We start from the raw sequence: 17,882 nt of genomic DNA, 5'->3' as shown, positions 1-17,882 counted from the left end.
AACCTTTCCGTGATTTTAAAAGGCCATAAATCATGCATGTAAAAAAGTTGTGCGACTATGTGGTCATGTGATAGGACATTCGCGTTCGGATCGGAAGGTCCTGGGTTCTAGCCTCGCCCGGCAAAAACGGCTCTTTACTCACATTCTCTCACCGTACTCAGGTGTAAAATGAGTACCTGGCCCTAAACAGCGTTTTGTCTGTCGAAAAAAAAATTGTAATATCTCCTAACAGGCGTCATGTCTCGTCCTACATATTACTGGTGCACACCTCCCACCGTTTCTGGTTCACTCCCCACTGGTGCCAAACTACTCTAGTCACTGGTTCAATCCCCACAGATGCTCTCATCTAATAGTCTCCCATTCACTCCCCACTGGCGCCCACCTCCTATAGACTCCTCAACGGTGTCCACTTCCTAGAGTATCTGTTTCAATCCCCACTGGTACCCATTTTCCGTGGTCTCCTGTTTACTCACAAATGATGCCCACCTCCTACAGTCTCTGTGTGGGGTAGTTGCATACATATGTAATGGCTGATGATCGTATAGTGTTTTTTTTTAATATATGGTAATGATATTCCCTTGCATTGTGCTGAAGATATTAATAATGACTAAATAGTTCAAGGGCCGATGATGACAATTGAATGTACACCATCAAGACATTCAAATAAAAGTCCAGATTCCAAGTTTCATTTCTTACAGTTTTATTTGTTGTGATAAATTCCAAATCCAAATCAAATAGCATGGTCATAATTCAATCAGTTTCATAAATTCCAAATCCGTAAAATCAATCCAAATGTAAAGTCATTTTGCCTAAGTAACCATTTTCAATATAGAATGTGGTATATTTCTAAGTCCGTAAAATAAAAGATTATTAGTTGGACACTAGGAAAGTGCAGCTCATCGCGAAGTAGAATCGTAGAATAATAATCAAGAATAGAATCAGAAACACTCTGTTTTATATCCTATTGTAAACTGTCCCACAATTCCTTTAACCAAAGGTCAGTTTTTACGCCCAAAAAGCAAATACGGTACCAGGGGCGGTTGGTCACATTGTATTTAAGGCGGCACAAATCCGAATTACAGAATCGAATTTTATTGGTCTAGTTAATTTAACTAAATTTGACCTACTTTGTATGTGTGCGTGTGTGTGTGTGTGTGTGTGTGTGTGTGTGTGTGTGTGTGTGTGGAGAGAGGGGGGTATTGCAATTGTTTGTCTTTATGTGTGCATATGTTTGCATATGTGCGTATATTTGTGTGTGCATGTATGTGTGTGTGTGTGTGTGTGTGTGTGTGTGTGTTAGAATATTAATGAGACATACTCACAAAAGAGCATCAATTATCTTGGACAAAACTTGTCTGTTAACTTTCACCTGTTCATTATAACGACTCACAGACGCAGCATGTCCTGTTTCCAACTGATTATATCTTATATCTACAACGTTGAAAAGTTTATATTTAACAGCATCTGTGACATGGCTATTTGATTCAGAATGTTTCTTCAGTGCCTGAGAGATGTGCGCAATATCACTGAATCCTCCTGTTGTCCGTTATAGCATACATCACCAAAAATCAAGCAATACGGCTTTCACTGGCAGTAAGCCATTCAACATTTTTAAAATAATCATTATTAAATCGGCGCTGTCTCCTCGGTGTGTTAGAAACTAAGTTAAAATTCACTGGTTTGTGTGGACCTAAATCTTTCACCACGATTTTCTCTTGAGGGGATAAGTGTCGGAATTGATTTTCAATTAAAAAATCAACATGATTCATGATTGGTTACAAATTACAGAAATAACTTTTTAAAATAAAATGATTCAAGAAATCTTTCCAAAGATAAAAACAGGTAGGTTTCATAAACAATGACAACAGCGATAAGACATTTTCTCTGAATACTAACTGTATGACACACAACTTTAGAATAATTGAATTTAATAATCCACATTAAATTCCAAACGCAAAGTACTTGTTAACTTCACACACAATCAGCGACATCTTTATAATTATACTATTATTAGCCAATGCACACAATACAAGTTGAGTAGAGATCGTTGGGAGTGTGCGGGGATGAAGGACTCCGTGGGGTCAGGGATTTTTATTTATAGTACCTCGGGGCTCTTCTCGGTGCATATTTTGTTTACTGTTCTTTTTGATATTTAATAATATATTTAAGCAAAACCAACAATGATAAAATATATATGTATTGCCATTCTCTTCATCAGTAAATCCTAGTGAAGCAAAGCCTCTTCTTTCAGTGATAAAACTGATAGGGTTTTAATTTATCCCAAGTAGGCCCTCAGGGCGTGCATCGCTAGATTGGCCGTCTTGGCCCAATTATTTAAGCAGTGAAAGACAATAGTTAGTTGGGGAGGGAGGGTGGAGGGAGATTGGGGAGTGGTAACAGGCACTTATGTTGGTAACATGTTGTAACATAACAGGTATGTTGGTCTCAAGAAGTGGGTGAGAGAGGGATCTAGAAATGACTTTGGGTTTGAAACGAATATTTTTGTGTTCGTGGATAGCTCACACGGTAGAGCCACGCTCTCACCTGCCAGGCGGAGTTGTCGTACCAATAAGGTCGCAGGTTCAAACCCCACCACCGCCGCGAAAATTTTTATTCTCTATTGTCTTCTGGCACTTTTCTACTCACTTCATATCTTGTTGTTACCAACATAAGTGCCTGCTCCACTCACTTTTCTGAATTAAAAATTCACCCCATACACCGGAGCATACTCAATGTCTCAATCGTTTCTATGTTATATGTTTGTGATGAGAATATTGGCTATTAAGCTTAACTGCTGATCAAAATTACTTCGCGATGGTGGTGAACGAATCGGCGGTCTCAAGAAGTGGGTGAGAGAGGGATCTAGAAATGACTTTGGGTTTGAAACGAATATTTTTGTGTTCGTGGATAGCTCACACGGTAGAGCCACGCTCTCACCTGCCAGGCGGATTTGTCGTACCAATAAGGTCGCAGGTTCAAACCCCACCACCGCCGCGAAAATTTTTATTCTCTATTGTCTTCTGGCACTTTTCTATTCACTTCATATCTTGTTGTTACCAACATAAGTGCCTGCTCCACTCACTTTTCTGAATTAATGGATTGAACTCAGAACTGTGTGAGGCGGGTACCAGGAGGAAGGAACCAGAGACAAAAGGGGCAGGGCACCAGTGGGGATTGAACTGGAGACTATGGGAGGTGGGTACCAGAGGGGAGTGAACCCAGAACTATGTGAGGTGAGTACCAGTGGGGAGTGAACCAGAGACTCTGGGAGCTGAGCACCAGTGGGGATTGAAACAGATGTAAGAGAGTTAGCTTACAGCAAGTGGGTTTAATGAGTTCACAATGTTTGTATATCAGTTGAACTTGAGTACTAGAAAATTACTTTCTTTGATTGTTGTTACTTGGTATTTGGGGATAAAACCAATAAATTATAGTTGGTATTTATTATTTAGGCCTACTGTATTGTTTGGGCGTACCGTACACTGGCGGTCGGTCAATAGAGCGAAGTTGTTTTGTGCCGCCCTATATTTTCCGTAGATTAGCATGTCAACCAAACAACAAACTTCAATTTTAAAATTTTGATAAAATTAAAAATTTAGCACATAATGCTTTTTGTTTTGAATATAATATTTGATGACTCGTGCGTAGCTCAGCGAAGGTGGCGTCAAATCGGCACGTTTCATTTTTCCCCCCGTTGCCTGCGCGGGGTGACAATGAGCGGAGGGGGTGGTGTGGCGGGGAAGTTTTTTGTTGTTTATATGAGCCAGTCTTCGTTTGGCCGTCCTGTCCTTATCCTATACTCTGTTGTACCTTGAAGAAAGTTAGTGTTACCACTCCCAAGATATGAAGTGAGTAGAAAAGTGCCAGAAGACAATAGAGAATAAAAATATCTTGGGAGTGGTAACACTAACTTTCTTCAAGCTACGAATCGGCGGTCTCAAGAAGTGGGTGAGAGAGGGATCTAGTAATGACTTTGAGTTTGAAACGAATATTTTTGTGTTCGTGGATAGCTCACACGGTAGAGCCACGCTCTCACCTGCCAGGCGGAGTTGTCGTACCAATAAGGTCGCAGGTTCAAACCCCACCACCGCCGCGAAAAAATTTTTTATTCTCTATTGTCTTCTGGCACTTTTCTATTCACTTCATATCTTGTTGTTACCAACATAAGTGCCTGCTCCACTCACTTTTCTGAATTAAAAAATTCACCCCATACACCGGAGCATACTCAATGTCTCAATCGTTTCTATGTTATATGTTTGTGTTGAGAATATTGGCTATTAAGCTTAACTGCTGGTCAAAATTATTCGCGATGGTGGTGTACGAACGAATCGGCGGTCTCAAGAAGTGGGTAAGAGAGGGATCTAGTAATGACTTTGAGTTTGAAACGAATATTTTTGTGTTCGTGGATAGCTCACACGGTAGAGCCACGCTCTCACCTGCCAGGCGGAGTTGTCGTACCAATAAGGTCGCAGGTTCAAACCCCACCACCGCCGCGAAAAAATTTTTTATTCTCTATTGTCTTCTGGCACTTTTCTATTCACTTCATATCTTGTGAGTTCAATCTAGTGCCGCGCTGAAGACCGGTCTGGACCGCGGTCCGACGGTCTTTTAGCTGTGAACCGAAGACCGGTCCCAGAGGGGAAGACCGGCGCCGGTCTTCACTTCTTATCACCTTTCAACTAGTGCGGGGCGGTCCTTGCAAGGACCACGGTCCTACGGTCTCGCGCCATAGCCTACTACTTCCCCAGCGATTCGTTGCTTCGGTTGCCTATCTTCCACCAATCACCACCCATCCCACTTAATTAATCGCACTCACCCCCCTTTGCCATACACTAAACGACACAGACGACCATACAGGCAGACGACCACCAACCTCCACTCCGCAAACCGCCCTTTTGTGTGTGAGATGGGGGGAACAGGAGGCGCACGCCTTGGACGATTCCATTATACGGGGTAAATTTCAAAATTTACTACACCAGAATGATCGCAATGACAATGATCTATGGTGAAGGCATGACCCCTCTTCTCTAATGGGTTATTGTTTGAAATGTATGTGACTACAAAAGATGTGTGTGTTTGTGTGTGTGTGTGTGTGTGTGTCGAACCTAGCAAGTAGCAAATCCGATTTTTTGTTTTCTTTTGTCCATCTCTTGTCACCACTCCTTTCTATCGCAGTGTTGTCATTTAAAATAATACAATAATATTAAAATTTCGTTTGGTGTTTTTACTAATCAAATAATATGAGTTTCATTAGTTTCTTCCTTCCAAAAAACCCAGTTATAACGTCTGAATTTTAAAAAAGTCCAATAGAATATTTGGGGACCCCGATAGCTCAGTTGATAGAGCACTCTCTTTATACGCAAAGGGCCAGAGATCGATCCCGGGTGCAGTCGATTTTTTCTGAATCCCTGTCTACTCAGCAATGAATGGGTAGCTGAGTTTGTTAGATCTGGTGAAAAGTCACCATCGACCCCTCTTATCACCTCATCCACCCCCTCTTATTATAACTTCACGTCTCTCTCTTACTCTTCAATGCTCCGCCCTCTAATGTGTGTGTGTGTGTGTGGGGGGGGGGGGGGGTAGGAGTTGCGTGTGTGTATCAACGCCACGAACAACTCGATCAACGCCTTGGGCGATGCCATTATCTCCGTTAATGGGGATAAATTTCAAATTTTATTAAATTATCGAAGTAACAATGAAGTACGGTGAGCAAATAAAGAAGGCATCACCCCTCTTCTCTAATTAGGTTACAATTTGAAATGAGTGTGACTACTCCGTGTGTTTTACTCCTGTAGGCCACGGTTTTCATCGTGTAGCGGTCTTTAACGGTTCAAGAATGAACGATCCCACGCTCTCAAAGGTCAAACCGGTTCGAATTTCCAACAGTCTCTCAGGAATGTTCAATGTCGAAAAGGACCGGTCCTTGCGGTCTTCATTTCCCAAGGACCGTAGGACCGTGGTCCTTAAGCTTGCCAAGGACCGCCCCGCACTAGTTCAATCCCCACTGGTGCCCCCCTCCCATAGTCGCTGGTTCACTCCCCATTTGAGAGTGGATGTCGGTGAATTTCTGAAGATTTCGGTAGATTTTTGTGGATTTCGATGTTCAGCAGCACACGTGAAAAATTTAACCTTGGCCTGGCAAACACATGCAGTGACCTATAGTCAGGAACCGTCAACTGAGAGCTTTGTCACTGTACGAGGAAAAGTTATCGACTGTTGCCAGATTGGAATCTTTAATGCTAAATACCTCTATTTATCTATTTAGTTATTATCTTTAAGATCTATTTCTTCTTTTATATTTATTATTTTCAAAACATTTTTAAAAATTATATTTAAGAAGTGTTGATTATTATTATTATTATTATTATTATTATTATTATTATTATTATTATTATTATTATTATTATTATTATTATTATTTATTTATTTATTTTTTTTTCTTTTTTTTTCCAGCCGTTTTTCCATCATTTAGCATTATTTCATTGACTAATTTGGCATTTTTTTTTCAAAGTCCTGGTATTGTAACAAGCGACAACTTTCACATACTAACGAAAGAGTGAAAATGGAGAGGCCTCGGAGCCCCCATCCAATTGTCTGTATTGTACCCACCCGAAGCCTCTCTCCATTTTCATTCTTTCGTCAGTATTTTCACGATATGAGGCTTCAGGCAGCCCCCACCGTTTTCAACTTTAACTCATTCAATCCTAGAGATTTTTGCTACTTTTCAAAATTGGAAAAAAAATGTACCTATTAAATATTATGAGCATGTGCATAGATTTAGTAGTTTTATTCAACTATCATTAACATGTAAAAATTAAAAACATTAGCTTTGATAATCCGCCTATAATTTGTCTCAGAAAAATGTAATAAATTTAAATAAGCATGGGGTAAAAGTAACTCTGGTAAACTACGGATATAGTCGGTGTTAGGGTTGAGTGGGTTAACATACAAGGGATGGTTAAATCGATGGCGGCAACGAACAAATCTCGCTCGACTCGCAGACGTAGAAGATCATGGCGTCTTGTTTAGCTGGGAGTGTGTGAGTGTGTTGTCAGTTCACAGTTCACAGTGGACTCTCGCCATATATTACTGTTGATTTAGTTGTGTCAATGCTGCTCGTGTTATGTGATAATGTGTATACTAGTCGACTAGCAGTTGATGTAAGAGTTCTATTGTGTCAATCTTATGATGATTGATATAACAGCCTAATAATAATAATAATAATAATAATAATAATAATAATAATAATAATAATAATAATAATAATAATATCGGCTTGCATCTACATCATTGTGCGTGCTGGTGACTGTCAGCGAGTACACATGTTACACTAAATAGGTGAGTGACATAATAATAAATAAAAATTAACGTGCGGTTATGTTGTCTTGCATTATGATTGTGATTATGATTATATTTTGTATTATGACACTCGCTTTCAGATTGGAAGGTCCTGGGTTCGAGCTTCGGTCGGCGCATAGTTGAGTGCTTGGAAAAGACTTTTTACTCACATTCTCTTACCGTACTCATGTGTAAAATGAGTACCCGGGGCCGTTAACAGCGTTGTCTCTGTCGGGAAAAAAAAAAAAGTATTCTCGCCTAACAGGCGGCATATCTCGATCTATGTGTTGCATGGCTGCTGTTTGTCAGAGACAAAGCGCCTTGAGCACGCTTAGTGGCTATTGCGCTATATAAAATCTCATTTTTAAATTTAATTTTGATATTTGGGTAGTTTATGGATGTCATAATTTATAATTAACCAGTTAACGGCCGTATTATGTATTTAAAAATTTGGCCAGAAAACTCGTCCTTCAAATATCGATCGATTTTAAATGCCCCTCATCTTTGGCAAAAACTCCCGAAACCGAGATTGTAATAAAGACTACGCCGAAGTCCCAGGTTTGAGAGCTTTAGCCAGGGTGAAGGTCATTTAACTCGATCGATTTTTTGGCCAAATTTTAAATACGTGTCTTTCCAAATTAAGAAAATTTAAAAAATAATATCATAGCATTTTCATTCTTGATGAATCTGACAGTTTCATGCCAAAATTAATGGCTATCTCGTGAAATATAATGTCCAGCTTGTGGTCTGTAGGTATGGGTTCAAAACCCGCTGTATGCGGCCCGAAACGGCTAGCTCTTTATTCACATTTCCTCACTGCACTCGGATGTAAAATGAGGACATACTATGTTCGGCAACAGCGTCGTCAATGTCGATAAAATATATGTAACGATTAATGATAATGATAACAATAATTTTGATGATGATAATGATAATAATAATAATGATAATAATAATGATAATAATAATAATAATAATAATAATAATAATAATAATAATAATAATAATAATAATAATAATAATAATAACAATAATAGATAGATAGATAGATAGATAGATAGATAGATAGATAGATAGATAGATAGATAGATAGATATGTATAGAGTATAATATATAGAAAGTAGAAGAGAGATAAAGATAGATAGATGGATAGATCAATAGAAAGGGGAGAGATTCAAAGAAAGAGTAGGAGAGAGAGGGGGAGGAGCGATAGAGATAGATAGATAGATAGATAGATAGATAGATAGATAGATAGATAGATAGTAGATAGATAGATAGATAGATAGATAGATAGATAGATAGATAGATAGATAGTAGATAGATAGTAGATAGATAGATAGATAGATAGATAGATAGATAGATAGATAGATAGATAGATAGATGAGAGAGAGTGAGAGAGAGAGAGAAGGAGAGAGAGAGAAAGTATTGTTGTACTATAGCATAAGTTTATTATTATTTATTATTATCATAGTGTGTGTGTGTGTAAGTGTGTGTGTGTGTGTGTGAGAGAGAGAGAGAGAGAGAGTGTGTGTGTGGGGGGGGGGGGGGGGGGGTGTAGGTGTCCCAATGTGTCTAATGGATGGATAGCTTGAGAGATGCCGAGATCATTGGCCCCTTTGTAACGAGAGCAAACAACGGACTTGGCATGCCCACTTATTATCCTCTCCGTTGTCAGAGATCTCCAGCACAGCAGGGGCCTGTAACATTTCGACAACTGTCGGCCCGATGCCAGATGGGGCATTTGACTCTATAACACACAGTTATTATATTTGACATTTAACAGATTCAGCTAATAGGGAAGAAATGTGTGATGTCAAAAAAGAATGGTTCCTGTCTCATTGGAAGTGTAAAACTACTCTTCCAGGGGGACTGGATACAACCTTGTGTAAATGATTTTCTGATTTCAGAGTAATGGCATCTTAGTTTCTAGTCTAAATATAGATAGTTCGAAGATGACGTCACACAGGACTTTGTTATTGTTTTTTGCCATCCTCGTTTATGAGTAATGCTCACTGAACTGTATTAACCTGAATATAAACGTTCATGGATACACACAGTTTTGTGTGTTGGTCCGTCATACTTCCGGATGGCAATGTTATGAGCTTTTTGGCCAAGCGCATACTATCTATATGCTGGTCGTTAATAAAAACTATTCATCCTCGCCCTTTTACGTCCCGTAATCCTAAGAATGCGCCTATACATCCAGCTACTAAAATAGTTACGCACAGGCGTTTATTGCTTTCAGTTTAGTTCGCCAGGTAAATCTAGCCAGTCTAGTGATGATGAGTCATAGTTTTACACTAAGAGAGGGAGACAATTTTTTCGCCGTTTTGATCGATTTTTTCTGAATTTCAAACTAATGTAGTATTGCCGTTATTAAGTGTAGCAAAAATATTTTTATACTACAAAACAGCTTATTAACAGAGTTTTCATTGATTATTTAATCATTATTATGATGTTGTTAAAAAGCAAGAGGGATAACCCATGAAACTGATACATAAATTTAAGTGAATTAAAAATTTTAAGAGAATATTTTAACATGTTCAACACTTAAGATTTTTAAACGAAAGTAATGGAAATGATGTTGAATATCTGTAGAATGTAGACATATAAATTTTATTCCAGTAGATTGAGGCGTTTTTGAGATATCAGTTCACCTGTACGTTAAAGTCAGGATTTTGAGTACGGTAAAATTGAAATCCAATCACAGCATTGTCTTAATAGAAATTTCTTAATAAACCAGAAATATAGTCAAATGTGATTCACTTATATTTATCCCAGAATCAACGAATTATAAGAATTCCATTAAAAATTGTTATATAAGGACATTCATTTAAAGACAATTTAAACCACTAAGAAAATCTTAAAGAGTTCCTATAATTTTCATAACCTTATTTTTGAGATATCCGTGCCCATTACTTTTTTTTCATGTACTTGACTTGCACCTCTTTTAATTTGTGTGCCATATAGACTGCATATAGCACATCACTGGTGAAAGATTAGGATCATATTCACCTCATTAAGTATTGTTTCTTGTTCAGAGTTTTCTCATTGAACCAAAGGTATTAATACCTGCATCGCATGTCTTTAAATTATGTATCAGTGAGATACATTTCTCGCAAATTGAAATATTTAAATATGTCAGAATTTCTCATTTATATTTATAGTCAATTGTTGATCACGTCTAGAGTCTTTTAATCCTCTCAGCACGGCTCTGTACTCTTTCACAACAAATTCGACATATTTCATTTGTATTGGTGTGATGACAGTCTTCAGTGTGTCTCTTCATGACCTGAACAGAACTTAAATAAGTAAATTTAAGAAATATCTAAAATTCCCGCTTAAATTCAATGAAATCAAATTAAATAAATGTCTCTTATCATCACTATCTAGTTTTATTATTGGGTTTCTAAAATATCATGAAATATTCTCCTCTTTGTTGGTAACAAAAATAATTATTGAGATTCCTTTCCACACCCTCTATTCTTAAATCCCTGAATCTACATAATAAAGTATATATCATATGAAAGATAATTTTATCTACTTTTCTCTGATCCCTCACACTTGATGGTAAAAAGTGTTGGTTTGATATTTTGAATTTTTAAATATTTCTTAAACTTATAATTTTAATAATTATTTCAAAAAAAAACTCTGATTATTCAAAAAGCAAAACACAAACTTATCATTTAATGATGTAAATAAAAATAATTGCGTCTTGTAGAGGAAAAATTGGCCTTTGTATCCATATATGTTTGAAAATTATGAAAAAGATGCTGCGTCCACAACGGGCTGAGAAAATTAAGTATTTTTATGAAATTTCTACTACTCTCTGCCTGAGAGAAATTCAAAGCGATGAGATTTACCTGCAGACATAATTTATTGCCAGTGCACGTCGTCTTGACAGCTGTTATCACCGTGGCTGACGGTGGATTGTTTACATTACTTGACGGTAGCCAGTGAGGGAAGAAGTAACTAAAGTGAAAGTTTGGGCCCTATTTAAACGGCTGTGTACGCCACCTTATGATCCTATATGTAACCTATTCATTATTTGTCCCCCAAAGGACTAGTTACATACACACTTCCAAGGATTCGCCACCTTATGATCCAATATGTAACCTTTTCATTATTTGTCCCCCAAAGGACTAGTTACATACACACTTCCAAGGATTTAGGAACCAGAAAAGTAGGTGTGACGTCACGACTTTTCTTCCCTATTCATATCATAATAATACAGTTTGTTTTTATTGTGCGACTATGATTATGATATGACTCTCGCCTTCAGGTCGGAAGATCCTGGACTCGATTCCTGCTCTGAGCGGCGCATAGTTGAGTCCTTCGGGGGGGGGGGGGGGGGGGGGGAAACCAAATAAATGCTCAGATTTCTATATTCTAAATTTACAGCCATATGGTCTCACTGGCTTTCGGATCGGAAGTTCCTGGGTTCGAGCCTCGCTCGGCGCATAGTTGAGTCCTTGGAAAAGGCTCTTTACTCACATTCTCACACCGTACTCAAGTGCAAAATGAATACCTGGCCGTCAACAGCGTAGTGCCTGTCGGAAACGTTGTAACATTGCCTAACAGTCGTCATGTTACGTATTGCTGTTGGTCAGGGACCCTTTGTAACGCGCTTTGAGCGCATTTAGTGGATATCCCGCTATATAAATGCTCAGATATCTATATTCTATATTTTTATGCACAAACACCGCAAAAAAAAAAAACATGCATGAACTTGTAGGCATCCTTCCGTCTTAAGAGACGATGGTTTGCGCCCTGTATGGCTTTAGTCTCATCAGTCCTGTTGAGAGCAACGACGGGTGTGACTCAGCAGACCAATCCTTGCATGGCAGTCTCTACCGCAGTTGTTGCACACGTAGTTTGACTGTGTGTTTGGTGTTTGGATCTGCTGCCTCTCTTTCCTCCTTGCTCTCCTCTCCTCAAACTTCTTCTTTCTCCTCTCCTCACATCTCTTCACTCCCTCCATCACCGCATATCTCCAGCCGCTGCGGTCGTCAGCAAGCGATTCCCATGTGTTTGGGTCAATGCCTGTCAGTTTCATGAACTTGTATATAGCGCAATATCCACTAAATGAGTTGAAAGCACGTTACAAGAGGTCACCCGCAACCCATCAACGACAACATTTAACATGGAGGAGAGGGACATGACGCCTGTTGGACACTTTTACATTTCTATAAGTTGAGTTCTCTTTGCTCACATTATGTCAATGTACCCAGGTGTAAATGAGTAGGCCATCTTGCCAGAAAATTCGTTGCCTATGTCGAAGAAAATTGCAACGGCGTCTTACATTACATGTTCTATGTTTTTTGTACTACATGTTATAGTATTGCTGTTAGCTTGGGACTTCGTTGTTAGTCGCTTTGAACATATTGAAAGAAAATAAAAGTGGATATTGCGTATTTTAAAGGCTCTATTCTAGTGGATTTATTATGCTGAATGTTTTTAATCAAATTCTCAACTTCTCCAGTACCTTAAGTTGATGGAGAAGAAAAAAGTAGTCCTTCAAAGTCCATGGAGCGGGAGATTACCCCGGTTTCTGTAGCGTGAAACGGACAATAGCAATTGCTTGCTATCCTTTGGATAGGACGCTAGTCTATCGCAATGTACTTTCCGCCAGATCTACTAGACCCAGCTACCCAATCACTGCTGGGTGAACAGGGCGGGGGTGTCAATGTCAGAAGAAAAAAAAATCTCGACTGCACCCGGGATCGGTCTCGGTCCCTTTTGCTTGTAAAGCGAGTACTCTACCAACTGAGCTATCGGGAACCCCCAAGCAGATGGAAAGCATAATATTATTCCACTAATCCGATTGGACTCCTGAAAGCCGCAGACAAGCTGATTTCACAGTTGGCATTTTTTCTCTCAAAACAAAATTTTTAAAGTTCTTATGATTGATTTTTATTTGCGCACTAGGCTAAATGCCAAAGTTTTAAGGTCAAAATAAAAAAAAAATAAAACAAAAATACTTGAGCTTTATATAGGGCAATATCCACTAAACGTGTTCAAAGCGCTTTACAAGGTGTCCCAAGCCAACAGCAACACTTAACATGTAGGATGAGACATGACACCTGATAGGCGATATTACAATTTTTTTTGGGACAGAGACAACGCTGTTAACGGTCACGTACTCATTTTACGCATGAGTATGGTGAGAGAATGTAAGTAAAGACCTTTTCCAAGGAATCAACTATGCGCCGCTCACAGCAGGACTCGAATCCATGAAGGCGAGTGCCATACCACTAGACCACATAGCCGCACATAAGTGAGCCATCAGGTCAAGCTGGTGATAAGGTTGGATTAAAAAATATATCCGATAAAATTTCAGTTGATTACTGAAATTACCAGAATGAAAAAAATTAAAATTTTCTTGCATTCGCTATAAAGTCGCAATCTGTAAAAACCGATGGGTACATATATGCAGGTCTTACATCCGAATCCACTTATGGGCCTAGTTTAACATTGTTGCAATGGACAATATTGTGCGTCATTTCTTAAAAGTTTCCATTTACAACAATGAGCCCATAAGGAATTACGTATGTTATCAGACCTGCAAGTAAGTGTATATTGGTAAAAACACATGAAAACAATTTTGGTCCAAAAATGTGAGCCGATCGATTAATGAAGTCCCAGGTTTGAGGGGTTTTGACAAGAGGATGGTCATTTTAATCGATCAATATTTAAATTTGAAGGAGGAGTTTTCTGGCCCAAATTTTTAAAATATGTTCTTCTTTTGAGAGTACGGCAGGCAGTATAAGATGTTAAAGCCAAACCGCTTGACTGAAGAAAGGTTTTGAGTGCGATACTTTCCGTGTTTGTTTGTGTCTTTTTATTGACTTTTTATCTTTCTCTTACCCCAGAGACAGATTACAGCTGCTGACGATTCTGAAAACCATGTCTCTCTCAGTCACCACCCGACGTATGGGATTATTGAGGAAAACCGTGACAGGACAGCAAATATATGCCACTCTACCGACTATGTGCACAACAGCGTCTAGCGGACCAACGTCCTGTCCAGCGCATGAAATCATAAACACATCGGCGGCAAAACCTTTCGACACCATACCCGGTCCAGGCGGCATCTACAACTTGCCGATCGTTGGATTCCTCTTCCACATGAAGCCATTCGGCAAATACACCACGAGTACGATGAATTATCTTTTCGACGAAATGATCCAACGTTACGGTCCCATTTTCAAAATTAGAACAAACTTCCCCACTGTCGTGATCACCGACCCTAAAGACCTGGCGGCCATGTTGCGACAGGAAGGGAAATATCCTTTCCGGCCAAATTTTGATATTTTTGAAGTGTATTACAGGAGAACGGGTTGTCGCCCTAACGTTGCAGCCTTACAGGGACCAGAATGGTGGCAGATTCGCTCCCCCATGCAAAAGGCTTTGCTGAGACCAAAGGAGATTTCCAAATACTTGCCTCTGATGAACGAAGTAGCGGACGAATTTGTCCAACTGGTGAGCGATGGTTATTTAGAAGAAAACGAAGCAGAACAATCCTTCATGACTTACATGGCCGAGAGTGCTGGCGCTGCCATCTTTAACAGAAGACTTGGATTTTTGGAAAAGAAACAGTCAGAAGAAGCGAAAAAAATGCAAAAAGCGGCGTTTGATATTTTTGATCTGACACACAAAAGTATGGTGGGCACCTTTAATTCATACAGATTTTTCAGGAGCAAAAAATACAAGATATTCGAATCGTCTGTGGACCATTTAAGGGATAAAACGATGCAATTTGTGAAGGAAGTGCAAAAGGATATTGAAGAAAAGAAAAATCTTGGCATTTTCAATTCTGATGAGCCGAATATGCTATTATCCTTTCTCAAAGTCTGCTCTGAAGAAGATGCCTCTTTGATTATGGAAGGGCTTTACTTCGCGTCGATCGATTCATCCGCGTCGATATTGCAAGTCGCGTTGACGTCCCTTGCCAAAAACCCAGACAAGCAGGAGAGGCTTAGGGAGGAGATACACGCCGTTCTCGGTCGTGCGGATAGCAATAAAGACAACACAGTGACCCAAGAACATCTGGACAAAATGCCTTATCTAAAAGCTTGTGTCAAAGAGGTGTATCGATGCTGGGGCACGGTCCTGATCGGGCCCGTCAGAATTTTGCCTGTGGATGCTGTTCTCGGGGGATATCACATACCGGCTGGAGTTCAAATCTACAACTACAATGCTAGAGCTTGTCGAGACGAAACCGTCTTTGAAAACCCCTACAGCTATGAACCGGAACGATGGCTGCGTGAAAATAAACGGAGAGGTAGTAACGATGCTGGAAGCAGTAGCAGCATCAAGGAAGATGACGACAGCAGCTGGGCGGTGCTTCCTTTCGGAGTAGGACCTCGTAGCTGTCCAGGCAGACGTCTCTTTGAGCAGGAGTTGTACCTTCTCCTAGTCAAACTGTTACAAAAGACAAGAGTGGGAATGAAACCGGAGAGCATGGACGTGGGTTTCGAGTATCGACTTTTTCTTAAGTCTGTCAAACCTCTCAAGTTTACGATCACCCCGTTGGACTTGGACACAAAAGAACATTGACAGTCACAGTTGATGGGATAGATCGTTTCCTCCTTTTATTTGTCGTATTGGATTAGGCCGTAGCCATCGTTAACTTGTAGCCTGACACTAAAACCCACTAAGACCCATATTTTGACGTATTAGGCCGTAGCCATCGTTAACTTGTAGCCTGACACTAAAACCCACTAAGACCAATATTTTGACGTATTAGGCCGTAGCCATCGTTAACTTGTAGCCTGACACAACCTAAAGACCCAACTAAGGACCCATATTTAGACCAGATATTAGGCCGTAGCCATCGTTAACTTGTAGCCTGACACTAAAACCCACTAAGACCCATATTTTGACGTATTAGGCCGTAGCGATCGTTAACTTGTAGCCTGACACTAAAACCCACTAAGACCCATATTTTGACGTATTAGGCCGTAGCTCGTTAGCGGATCGTTAACTTGTAGCCTGACACTAAAACCCACTAAGACCCATATTTTGACGTCATTAAATCACGTTTTAGGTTTGTGGACCGCCTAGTCACTACTAAGGAAACAAGTGGTCCCATTGGTTGAACTGTTTTCTGTTGTGGCCAAAGACTTGTCTTTTGACATCTTTGTTAGTGTCAGGCCATGAGTTTACGGAGGCCACGATTAGACCCAGCATTTCATCGTAATCTTTCGGGTTTTTTTCATTGGGTAAGATTATTAACCCCCAATTTGCTCACTTTGGACATGTGTGATTCCTCTTGACATCAGACATCTTGTTTGATGGATTATCTTGATATTCTTTTATGGAGTGCCTAGGCGACAGTATCTAATGGTACCGCTGCCAAAGGGCGTAATTTTTTCTCTCTCTCTCAAAATGTATTGAAACCATGTGATTGTCACCACTACCACCACAACCAGTGCCACTTTCTTCATCATCATCATCATCATCATCATCATCATCATCATCATCATCATCATCATCATCATCATATCATCATCATCATCACCATCAACAACAATAACATCATCATCATCATCAACATCATCATTTCATTATCATCAATATCAACATCACCATCGTTGTCGACGTCGTCGTCGTTATCATCATCATCATCATCATTGTCATCATCATCATCATCGTTATCATCATCTTCGTCGCCATCGTCATCGTCATCATCGTCATCATCGTCATCATCGTCATCACCGTCATCAATATCCCATTAAAATTCACATGACTGCTCTCAAGTTGAGAAAAGGCTTCAATCCTATGATACATACGAATTTAATTTGTTTGTGATAACAATTTGATTTGATAATTGGATTCAATAGTCTGATGTCACGTCCACCCAGCAAAGAGCAGCTTGGTTCTAAACAAAGAAAATCGGTACTTTTTATTCTTCATGCTGGCTAGAACTTTTTCACGTGTCATGTGATCAGAATGTATAAAAGTCCAAACATTATCAGATTTATAATGCGTTTCTCCTCTGCATACTCTTTTATGCTCGTCGGAGAAGTATTTCATAAGGGCGTCCTTCATTGTTCCGATAGTTTAGAAGCAATTACTAAGTTTACTATGCGTCATTACGAGGGAAGTGACGTCACGACTGTTGAACCCTATTGACATACAACTGTTGACACAATGGTTGAAGTGCGTAAAATAAAGCTCAACATACAAAATACAATTAAAATGGACTTTTGTGGATTTATATTTATGCGGCTATGTGGTCTATTGGTATGACACTCGCTTTGGGATCGGAAGGTCCTGGGTTCGAGCCTCGCGCTCGGCGCATAGTTTGAGTCCTTGGAAAAGGCTCTTTACTCACATTCTCTCATCGTACTCGGGTGTAAATTGAGTACCTGGCCGTAAACAGCGTTGTCTTTGTCCGAAAAATTGTAATATCGCCTAACAGGCATCATGTCCTACATGATAAATGTTGCTGTTGACCAGGGACCCCTTGTAAAGCGCTTTGAGCATATTTAACGGATATTGCGCTATATAAAGCTCAATTATTTTTGAAATAAAGCAAT

General features: G+C 39.5%; 1 protein-coding gene across 1 annotated transcript; it reads left to right on the top strand.

Moving 5' to 3' along the window:
* The first annotated feature begins 7,123 nt into the window (after window positions 1-7,123).
* Window positions 7,124-17,542, top strand: LOC144978792 (putative cytochrome P450 12a5, mitochondrial). Its single transcript, XM_078925286.1, has 2 exons — window positions 7,124-7,338; window positions 14,211-17,542. The coding sequence occupies exon 2, from the start codon at window positions 14,245-14,247 to the stop codon at window positions 15,895-15,897; it is 1,653 nt and encodes a 550-aa protein (XP_078781412.1). The 5' UTR covers window positions 7,124-7,338; window positions 14,211-14,244; the 3' UTR covers window positions 15,898-17,542.
* Window positions 17,543-17,882: the final 340 nt, after the last annotated feature.

Source organism: Berghia stephanieae, chromosome 8 (genome assembly GCF_034508935.2).
Source record: "Berghia stephanieae isolate SIO BIC M18660-M18661 chromosome 8, UCSD_Bste_1.3, whole genome shotgun sequence".
Taxonomy (NCBI): Eukaryota; Metazoa; Mollusca; class Gastropoda; order Nudibranchia; family Aeolidiidae; genus Berghia; species Berghia stephanieae.
Note: the sequence above shows the minus strand (reverse complement) of the source record. Positions and strands in the feature narration are given on the sequence as shown.

Bases quoted from the DNA above. Each gene is read 5' to 3' on its own strand.
- LOC144978792 (XM_078925286.1), top strand. From the start codon at position 14,245: ATGTCTCTCTCAGTCACCACCCGACGTATGGGATTATTGAGGAAAACC.